The following is an 11,459-nucleotide window of genomic DNA, read 5'->3' as shown; positions in this document are numbered from 1 at the left end:
ATCGGAGAAAAGCAGGAGAATTCGTGCAGCAAGTACAAAAGCTTAGCTCGTCCAAGCAAAAGTCAACGGTTCTAAACTCATAGCTTGGAGAATCGACGAGATATCAGCTCGTCTACTATCCTCGTCTACCTTTGTAACCCGTTTAAGTCGCGTTGTAGCCCGTCTTTTGTGTTTCGACATCAATATAATAGAAGAGAACTTCGACCCTCTTTGACTGAACTAAACATATTAATTGTGACCAAAAGGGACATCAACAATTTGGCGCGCCAGGTAGGGGGGAGCCAAGTCAAAGTTTTCTAAAAAAATTGAAGAACGGACCTACACCGACAGGACAGGATGACAATAATTGACAAGGAAAGAAGCAAAGAAGCAAGCTCGTCGGGGGGAACGATAACCCCAGCAACGGATCAAGCGGAGCAGACAGTCCTTCCCACGCCAGACGCTCCACGAAAGACTGTGACAGTAGAAAGTCCGAAGACCTTCGTCATAGCAACAAATTTGACGACCCCGACGACCGTAGAGGCACCACAGGCGCCGACACAACTTTCTTTGCTCAACAACCAGCCCGTCTCTAGTATAGACGAGCTGTTCCGGGGGATCTTAACACGCCTTGACCAGCAGGAAGAGCGAACAAACAACCGTTTGGATGCACTCACTGCGGCACAGCTTAACTCGGAAGATGAAATCAACCATCTCAACAACGCTCGGCTCAACCCAGTGAACTTCACCTCGGTAAGAACAACGCCAGGGTCGTATGTGCAAACCAGCGGATTAGGACGTAATCCTGCCCAGCACCCTATCGAGCGGAATAACGACGTAACCGATCTAACGAAGGACGCCGAGCTAAAAGAAATCAAAGAGCAAATGAAAGAAATGGCCGCAATGATTCAAAAAGCAACGGATAAGGCACCCCAAGTCGGACTTATGCTCGAAGCAACACAGCGAACTCCGTTCTCTCGGAGACTCGCTACGACGACGGTCAGACGGGCAGTCAAGCCACGGTTGGGTCACTATGACGGAACAGTCGACCCGCGAGATTTCTTACTCACCTTTGGCGTAGCCCTCGGCCCTTTACAGTTCAGCCCGGCGGAATACGACGCTGGAGCTTGTCAAGTTTTCGCCGAGCATCTAACAGGAACCGCATTGAGTTGGTTCTCGAGACTCCCACCCGGATCAATCGATAGTATCAGGGAGTTGATAACCGAATTTTTGAAGCAGTTTTCTGTTTTGTTCGAGGATAAGAATTCCCATGCCGACTTATACGCCTTAACTCAGCACAAGGGAGAATCGCTTCGGTCCTTTATAGGGCGATTCAAGGAAGTCTACGTCAACATTTCAATTCCGGACGCTGCCGCAATTGTCGCACTTCGAAATGCGCTCTGGTATGAATCTCGGTTCAAGGAAGAGCTGTCTTTAACGCACGTCGAGACCGTAGCCGAGGCATTACTCCGAGCTGCAAAACACATTGGGCTCGAGGAAGAGAAAGCTATCAATGCTAAGAAGCATTCTTCAGAGGCAAGTGCGATGCCCAAACAGCCAGTAGCCGCAGCTCCAAAAGTTGACTACGTCGAGCCTCGACAACATTTCGTCAAAAACCAAGATCGAACTCGCCGAACCTTTGCGATCGGCGAAAACAAGTATATACGGAAAGAGGGAGGTGAAAATAGTGCAACCCCGTACTGCGATTACCATCAGAGTACCACCCACGCAACTGACGAGTGTCATTACCTCCAGAAGGTCTTGATGGAGCGATACAAGAAAGGAGCAATAGTCGTCGAGCCCGACAGAAGCAAGACAACCCGACCTGGACGAAGCGACGCCAAGCGCGCCGAATATATCGCTCGAAAATTCGTCAAGGATTCAAAGGTACTAGCCGACCAAAGCGAAGACGAGATGGAAATTCAGAACCTACTCACCGAACGGCGCGAAAACAGCGGTAACGAAAAACGACCGCATACAGACCGCAAGCCCGACCAACGTCCTCCGACGATACGACGAATCAACATGATAATGGGCGGGCTAGCCGGATGCAACGATTCGGTCAGAGCGATCAGAGATTATACTAAAAAGGCTGAAATCACGAAATCTTGGCCGTCAAGGTTCGAGGCTGAAGGCATGCCAATCACTTTCGACGGAAAAGATCTAGAAGGCTTGGATTTACCACATAACGATCCATTGGTCGTCGAACTCTTGATCGGCGAAAGTGAGGTGACGAGAATATTGATCGACACTGGAAGCTCAGTCAACGTCATCTTCAGAGACGTGTTGGCCAAAATGGAAGTCGGCGAACGGGACATTATGCCAGAATGTCACTCTTTAACGGGCTTCGACGGGGATCATCTTATGTCCGTCGGCACCATCACCTTACCAATCTTCGTTGGGGGGATAGCCAGATACTTTCGGTTCGCAGTTATCGACAAGCCAACGATCTACAACGTCATCCTTGGAACCCCATGGCTCCACAAGATGAAAGCCGTCCCGTCAACATATCATCAGTGCGTTAAGTTCCCAACTTCGAAAGGAATATACACACTGCGTGGCAATCAGCAAACTGCACGGGCCTGCTTCCTGATCGAGCATAAGCTTCGCACCGGAAAGAAATTATAGCAATCAAAGCAGCGGGTCGGCGACAGTAGCACGTCACCGACAGACGGGAAGCCGACTGCCGTCCAACAGGGCATTGCCGCGGTCGAAGAGGTGATCCTAGACGAGAACGACAAGAAACGATGCGTCAATATCGGCACGGAGATAACATCCGCCATGAGGAACGAGTTGATACTCTTCCTCAGGACTAACATCTCAACGTTCGCATGGAGCGTGGCTGACATGAAAGGAATCGACCCAAGTGTCACGACCCATGAGCTCAATGCCGACCCGACGCATAAGCCGATCAAACAGAAACGGCGCAAGTTAGGCTCTGAAAGATCGCAAGCAGTGAACGACGAAGTTGACAAACTCCTCGGCGCCGGGTCAATCAAGGAAGTAAAATATCCAGAGTGGCTAGCTAATCCGGTGGTCGTCAAAAAAAAGAATGGAAAGTGGCGAATCTGCGTCGATTTTACCGACCTTAATAAAGCTTGCCCAAAGGATAGTTTCCCATTGCCAAGAATCGATCAGCTCGTCGAAGCGACTGCAGGCAACGAGCTGTTAACCTTTATGGACGCCTTCTCCGGTTACAACCAGATTCTAATGCACAAGGACGACCAGGAAAAAACATCGTTTATCACAGATAGAGGGACGTACTGCTACAAGGTCATGCCTTTCGGCCTTAAAAATGCGGGAGCGACGTATCAACGGTTAGTCAATAAGATGTTTGCCGAGCAACTCGGCCGGACTATGGAGGTCTACATCGACGATATGCTCGTCAAGTCACAGCACGCAAAGGATCATATCACTCATCTGCGACAATGCTTCGATACCCTCAACAAGTATGGGATGAAGCTTAATCCGGCCAAATGCACATTTGCAGTCAAATCCGGCGAATTCCTTGGGTACCTGGTAACCAGACGAGGCATCGAGGCGAACCCGAAGCAAATTAAGGCGATCATCGATCTACCACAACCAAAGAACGCCAGAGAAGTACAACGATTAACTGGACGGATCGCTGCTCTAAACCGTTTTATATCCAGATCAACCGACAAGTGTCTACCATTTTACCAGCTTCTCAAAACAAAGGGCAAGTTCGAGTGGACCGAGGCCTGTCACAGCGCGTTCAACGAGCTAAAGAACTACTTATCGACCCCACCGATCTTAGCAAAACCAGAGCTCGGCGAAATCTTGTTTCTTTATATCGCGGTCTCAGAGTCGGCTGTCAGCGGTGTACTCGTTAAAGACGATCGAGGAGAATTCATAATAAAAAAAGCGACGACACACTAAAAGCAATATAACGACGAGATAGAAGAATGGAAAAATACCTGAACGACGGAAGCACCAAAAACACGAGAAGAAGATAACAAGATTAGAGAGGAAGCGATATTTATAGGGGGGGAAAGAGGAATCCGGAAACGTCATCATTGCAGCACGCGCTCCATGACGATCCAGCTTCCGGATTTCACGCGCTCCAAGCACCGAACGCGACGATTCGACCCTCAACGTTGGAAACTACGCCTTCACGCGCTATTCTATATCATCCCACGCGCAGTCCTTCGCCTAAAGACTACGAACTAGAGGCGAGGGGGGGGGGACTATTGTTAGGGGTAGATCCAACCCCAACTAAAGGGCCCGGCCCAGGAAAAAGCCCATAGATATCCTTTTCAAGAGATAAGGGTATTATGGTATTTTTCCTAGACGAACCGACACGATTCCCTATAAATACGGGCGTACGGCCTGTAGAAAAGGGAATCGGAGAAAAGCAGGAGAATTCGTGCAGCAAGTACAAAAGCTTAGCTCGTCCAAGCAAAAGTCAACGGTTCTAAACTCATAGCTTGGAGAATCGACGAGATATCAGCTCGTCTACTATCCTCGTCTACCTTTGTAACCCGTTTAAGTCGCGTTGTAGCCCGTCTTTTGTGTTTCGACATCAATATAATAGAAGAGAACTTCGACCCTCTTTGACCGAACTAAACATATTAATTGTGACCAAAAGGGACATCAACATCTCGGGTTTCTGCTCGGATCTCGCCTGTATCACCCGTGAAAAGGGCTTGAAACCCTTGAGTCCTACAATGCACAACAATGAAACAAGAATACAGTTAATGACTTTGATGGAAAAAAGGACTAATCCTTATCTGTATTCAATGAAAACGTATCAAATGTCCAAACCTAAAGTTGAAAAGAACCGATCTTTACAAGCTAAACCCTCTCAACCATCAACCAAATACACAATCATGTAACCATCTCTATCAAGTTCCAAGCCTAAAACTACAAAAAGAAGCAATCTTTTTCAACCTAAACCTCAAAACTAAGCAATTGAAAACATTAACAAAAACAGAGAAGTATCAAAAAACGAACCTGCTATTAATAACATCAATCTCATGAAGTGTGACAGTATGCACAACCTCTTTCCACTTCTGAAGCTCACCTTCAGGGCACTGCACAAACTTAGTCTTTGATCCCATAACATCAAAATCTCTAGACCTCGTAAACGATCTTCCAAGCTTAGTGATCTTCCCACAAGCTCTATCAAAAACTATAACATCACCACTCTGTACTTTCTCCTTATCCAACGCCTCAATCAGTTTCGGTCCCAAACCATGATCAGATTCCATATCAGTCGTCTTCATAGTTATCTTCCCAGTCTTGTTCACAGCACCACCAGAAGAAGCAGGTCGATCAATCGAAATCGATACAACTTCTCCTTCCAACACCTCTGTTTCTTCCTTGATCCTAACACCAATAGCTTTACGAAACGCTTGAGTTAAAGCTTCAGTCTTTGACATCTCTAGTGAAAAGATCTCACTTCCTGCGATCATGGTGAACGGTGTTTCTAACCCTAGCGACTTAGCTATACCCATTGCTATTGCGGTTTTACCCGTTCCGGGTTGACCCGCTATGAGTATAGCTCGACCCGCGATTTTGCGTTCTCTGATCATCTGAAGGATTACTCCGGCGGCTTTGCGTGCTTTGATTTGACCAACCATGCCTTCGGATACGGCTCGTGGCTCGAGTACTGAGTCGAGACCTAAGCCTCGTATGTGTGAGTGTGCTCCGATTCGTTCAACTCTGGTTAAGTCTCGAGTCTCTGATAGCTTAAGTTCTGCCATTGTTTGAGTTCGCCGGAGGAATGAGAGTTGCTAGGGTTTGAGGGCTTCGTCACAAAGGTTTTAGACTTGAGAGAAGAATCGCCAAAAGAGTCTTTCTTCTTCGTGTTCTATTTTATAAGAGTTTTGGAAACTGATATATTTTCGTGTTATTTACTTATTTAGGAGCCGGGGGAAAATTAACATTTTTTTTGTTTATATATTAAGAAAAATATATTAAAATGAGAAATTTTCGAATTATTATTATGTTTTTGGTCTTTGTAATTTTGGATTTGTATATTATGTTTGTAATCTTGTTAAGTTTTTGTGATTTAAAAAGAAAAACAATTTTATTTGTAACGTTTTAATGATTCAAACATTTTAATGATTTAGAGTTTATAGGCACACTGAACATGTACTGGTTCTGATGCTCTACCGAATGAGAGTTGTTAAAGTTTGAGGGTTTCGTCGCAAAGGTTTAGAGTTTAGAGAAAGATCAGTGGATCACCAAGAGTCCTTTGTCAACCAAACAATTAGAAAGTACCTCTAAGATTGGTTGCCCAAACTGCTAAAGATATAAACATATGAGTCGTAGAGCCCTCAGACATGAATATGATACATGGATGTCTGGTTTCAGGTTCAAACTCTGTGCTATTTGCATCAGGCAAGCAGGAAGTGAGCGTGCAAACTCGATGACAGCGATCTGCATTCCAAGACAGATACCGAGGAAAGGGATATTGTTTTCTCGGGAGTATTTTGCTGCAAGAATCATCCCCTCCATTCCCCTATCACCAAACCCTCCAGGGAGAAGAACTCCATCTGCGTCCTGAAGAAGCAAAATATGCTATGTTTTGAATCATCAGGCTTCTCAAAGATTGCCAAAAAATAAAAAAAAACAAATAACAAACATTTAGTAACTTCCAAGCAGCCTCATATGCGCGTGAATCCTGCCCAAAAGAGATACAAATTCTGTTTTAGAGTATTCATTAAGAGGAAAATTAGCATGAATGTGATTAACCACACTTGTTTAGCTCTTTCTTGGTGGTCTTTTCGAGATCACAAGATGGAACCATATCAACTACAAGCTTTTTCCGGATAGCCACAGAAGCATGGAAGAGGGCCTAATTAACCAATGAGCAGGGTCATTAAACCAAACCTTAATTGTAATGTGCCATGAGAGAAAGTGATGTATAATTTTATCTTCAAGACAGAGAGATAGGCATCTGAGAGATCTGTATATTTCCCCACGATAGCGATTCTCACCTGTAAAACATTTACTTGGGTTTCAAGAAAGAGACATCGAGTTTGGAGACTACAAAAACTATTCAATTCTTTGGCAGTTGAGACCCACCGGTACATTTAAATTGTCACTAATTTCTACCATTGAAGCCCAAATGCCTAAAGAAGGTTCTTTAACAATACCAGAAAGGTTCAAGACTTTTGAGATTGCTTCATGAGCCTTCTGATCTTGTTTCAAAGGACAACGAGAAGTGTTGCATCTAATGAGTTTTGTTTTCGAACATCATTACAGTAGTTGAAAACTCGTACCTTCAGCATCAAAGGGATGTGCCAGATGTTGTGAACATCATAGAGTGAGAAGATATTCTGAATCTGAAAACAAGTGGGGAACCTGATTAACCGAGAGTTTTGAGTAAGCAAGAGTACAACACAACAAAGAAAACTAAAACAAGATGCATCATACCAGAAAATAGCAAAATCGAGATAGCTTTGCTTTTACATTCTCTTCTAGTACCTAACAGTAAAAGAAGAAGTTCGAGTATTATATAACAGAACAAGAAGATATAGATGAACAAGTTAAAACCTTTGTGCCCCGACAAGCTATGATATTTATTAGGTGTCAATCTCAAGCTTCGTAGATCTCTAATGCTGTGCTGTGTTGGTTTTGTTTTCTGAAATAAGAGATTCAAAGCAAATGAAGTTTCTCAAATACATATACACATACCTGTTCACCAACAACACTGACCACAAGCACGAGAGTAACATGGATAAGGCAGAAGTTATCAGGCCCTACACTGTATGATAATTGGCTAAGTGCTTCAGTGAAAGGCCTGGACTCATTATCTCCTGCAAACACACAAAGATTTCTCTGTATTATACACAGAAGAAGCACACAAAAAGATAATTGAAATTCTCGGTGTTATAAATGTTACCTATAGTTCCACCTATTTCAGTGATGCAAACATCAGGAGGACCTTCTTTTCCATCTACAGGAATCATTGCAACTCTCTCTACCCATTCTCGAATTGTATCAGTGACGTGAGGAACAATCTATAAATCCATTACCAACCAAAATTTATAACTCAAAGCTTATTATGGTTACAAAGTAGAAATGTTGAAACTATCTTTTATTTACCTGAACAGTCTCTCCTAAGTAATCTCATTTCCTCTCTTTATCCATCACATACTGTGACAATAACAACAAGAACAACAAAAGTACTTTAGTTATCGACTTGTTGCAGATAAATCCAAAGATAAACATTATGTAGTTACCTGCTGAATCTTCCCGTAAGTGATGTTGTTATCTCGAGTTAATGTGATATCTAGAAACCTCTCGTAGTTTCCAAGATCAAGATCCACCTTTTTTTTTAAACCCATCAAAAAATAGTTTTAAGTCACTTAAATCCAAATGCTAGAAAAGAACAGAGGTGAGATTTTTTTTTTTTTTTTTTTTTTATAGTTTTTTACCTCACTACCATCATCCAAGACAAACACTTCTCCATGTTCGTAAGGAGATATGGTTCCAGCATCATAGTTCAGATAAGGATCTAGAGATAATAAAAAATGGCTTTAGAATGAGTGTTCCGTAAGCAAACATTATATACATTTTGAACTTAATGTAAGCAAGATACCAATTTTGATACAAGTAACACGAAGACCACAGGACTGAAGAAGAACACCAACACTGCTTGCAGTGATTCCTTTTCCTAATTTACTCACAACACCTCCAGTTACAAGCACGTACTTCATCTTCCACTTTTATATCATGGAACAAAACATCACCAAACCATATTTTAAGAAAAAAAAGCAATCAGTGAGTTGCAAAATTTCATGTTTCATAGAGACAAACCAGATATGAGAAAACTGAGAAGCTTTGAAACAGAGGATCTCTGTTTTAAGGTTTTGATATTAGCGGGAAATACAGAGGATCCCCTTGTCTTTGTAATTTTCCAACACTTGTAACAGCTTGTTCTTCTGACAAGCATAAACCTCTTGTCTCAGGTATGTGATTACGTCCCTGTGAAACATATCTTGGAACTTGGATTAACTCTAGTTGTATTTTGAGAGAAACTATCTCAAAAACGGTATTGTATAAGTCAAATATCAGAGCTTACGTTTTTCTCTTCAACAATATAGCATCATCATATATCTGTTGATCAAGTTTCATATACATTTCTTCTCTAGTTTATGAAAGATTGTTTAAGAACACAAAATAAAGAATAACTCTCTTTATTAAAACTCAAAGGAAACTAACTCAAAACCTTTAAGAAGAATTCTCTCAATCTCTCACACAATCTCTCAAAACTCTTTCTCAAAAACTATATGTGATGCAACACCCTGCAACACTTTATATAGAGAAGCACTCTTTGCTAATTTCCAAAAACAAATTGGAAAACTAACTTATTCAAAGAATTCCTAAAACTCAAATATGTATATTTAGCTTTTCTCCTAAATATACTTGACTTTAGCCTCAAGCTAATTCAAGCTTAACCAACATTCTACCCCTTAAGCTTGAAATCTTCCTTTGACTCTCCTTCGGTATCTTGAACTCCAATGACATCTCTCATTTCTTTGAACTTAATTCTTCCAAGTGCTTTAGTCAGAATGTCAGCCCTTTTCTCATTACCCGGGACATGTTCAACTTCAATTTGTTCATTCTCAACACACTCTCGTATGAAATGAAATCTTCGATGAATGTGTTTGCTACGTCCATGAAAGACTGGATTCCTGGTAAGAGCAATAGCAGATTTGTTATCAACTCTTATCATAACCTTTGCACACTCATTCCCAATGATCTCTGCAAGAAGTTCTTGTAACCAAATGGCTTGTTTGGCGGCCTCGGTAGCTGCCATGAATTCGGCCTCGCATGAAGACAATGCCACGACTTGTTGCTTCTGTGAACTCCAAGTGATCGGACATTCATTGAGATAAAAGACATGTCCACCCGTGCTCTTTCCATCATCTTTGTCCACACAATGGCTACTATCACTATAGCCAACCAAACCTAGCTCAGCTCCTTGCCTAAAGTGAAGACCATGACAGAGCGTTCCTCGGAGGTATCTCAAAACCTGCTTTAGCGCCTTGCCATGTGACTCTCTTGGCTCGTGCATGTACCTGCTTAACACACCCACACTAAAAGAAAGATCAGGCCGGGTATGAAGTAAGTATCTAAGGCACCCAATTTTTCTCCTGTAATCCTTCTCATCAATACGACCCTCTGTTTCAGCCTTAGACAACTCCAAACCTGAGATCATTGGAGTGCAAACCGCATTACACTCACTCATTCCAGCTTCTTCCAGGATCTTCATTGCATAACGTTCTTGATTTAACATAATCCCATTTCTTCCTTGACAAACTTCGATACCGAGATAATATGTGAGTTTGCCTAAGTCACTCATCTCAAATTTTTCAGCCATACCTTTCTTGAAATCATGAACTAACCGCAAATCCGAACCCATGACAAGCAGATCATCGACGTAAACAGCTACAACAAGAAGACTTTCCCCTATCTGCTTTATGTACAAGGATGGCTTTTTAGAACACCTCTCAAAGTTTAATTCTCTGAGAATTGAGTTTAACTTTGTGTTCCATGCTCGAGGAGCTTGTCTTAATCCATAGAGAGCTTTGTGTAGCTTATACACTTTTTCCTCACTTCCTTTTGTTACAAAGCCCTCGGTTGGCTCACATATACATCCTCTTTCAATTCTCCATGTAAGAACGCAGTTTTTACATCAAGGTGATGCACTTCCCATGTGTTTGTTGCGGCTAAGGCAAGAATGAGTCTAACTGTTTCAATGCGAGCAACTAGAGCGAACACCTCATCAAAATCAACTCCATGTCTTTGTACATAGCCTTTTGCCACAAGTCTTGCTTTGTACTTGTTGATGGAACCATCAGAGTTGCGTTTGATTTTAAACACCCACTTTAAGCCGATTGACTTCACGCCGATAGGAAGATCAACTAAGGTCCAGGTTCTGTTCTTAACTATTGACGAGATTTCCTCCTCACATGCATCTCTCCATTCTTTAAACTCATTTGCTTCTCTAAAATCCCAGGGTTCTTCGTTAATCGACAATAGGAGATGCTCAGCTTCAACTTCTGCCAAGAGTACGTAATCGCTTAAATAACTTGGTTTGGTGCTTAAATAACATATTTAAAATGTCACAAATCTGTGACGTAAAATTTTTGTCACAAACGTTCGTCTCAATGTGACCATTTTTTGTAGTGTGAGGATCGACGTAATACTAGCTCAGATGTCTGGTTCGCTGGTTCAAGATCGGTCGAATCAAGTGGAGTCAATTCAGGTAGCAGGTCTTCTTCTTCTTCTATATCGTCTTCTTCATTGTGTGCTCTGTTTTCCTCTTCCTCTGTTTCCTCTGTTCTTTCATTGTAATCTCTGACTCCATTGTTCCCAAATTCTCCAAAGCTGATCGTGAATTCTCCTGGTTTTTCAGAATTTGCTGTGTTCCAATTCCATCTTTTGTTTTCATCAAAGAATACGTCTCTACTCACTGTAATTCTTCTAGCAGTTGGGTCTAAGAG

The 11,459-nt window shown here is 42.4% G+C and overlaps 1 protein-coding gene, 1 long non-coding RNA gene and 1 pseudogene across 2 annotated transcripts in view; all 3 read right to left on the bottom strand.

The window, feature by feature from the left end:
• Positions 1-5,721, bottom strand: part of LOC104711509 (ruvB-like 2) — a 6,771-nt gene extending 1,050 nt beyond the window's left edge. Inside the window, exons 1-2 of the mRNA XM_010428208.2 lie at positions 4,951-5,721; positions 4,596-4,659 (exon numbers count right to left, since the gene is read on the bottom strand). Coding sequence (XP_010426510.1) covers positions 4,596-4,659; positions 4,951-5,702 — 816 coding nt within the window. The 5' untranslated portion in view covers positions 5,703-5,721. The remainder of the gene's footprint in view (positions 1-4,595; positions 4,660-4,950) is intronic.
• LOC109125208 lies at positions 7,646-8,294 on the bottom strand (annotated as a pseudogene).
• LOC104711508 lies at positions 8,389-9,216 on the bottom strand. The gene is made up of 4 exons (XR_002033451.1): positions 9,032-9,216; positions 8,767-8,934; positions 8,549-8,672; positions 8,389-8,464 (listed from the first exon to the last, which is right to left on the bottom strand). It is a non-coding gene; the product is annotated as an uncharacterized LOC104711508 (long non-coding RNA).

Source organism: Camelina sativa, chromosome 9 (genome assembly GCF_000633955.1).
Source record: "Camelina sativa cultivar DH55 chromosome 9, Cs, whole genome shotgun sequence".
Classification (NCBI taxonomy): Eukaryota; Viridiplantae; Streptophyta; class Magnoliopsida; order Brassicales; family Brassicaceae; genus Camelina; species Camelina sativa.
This window is presented reverse-complemented; position numbering and strand designations above follow the sequence as displayed.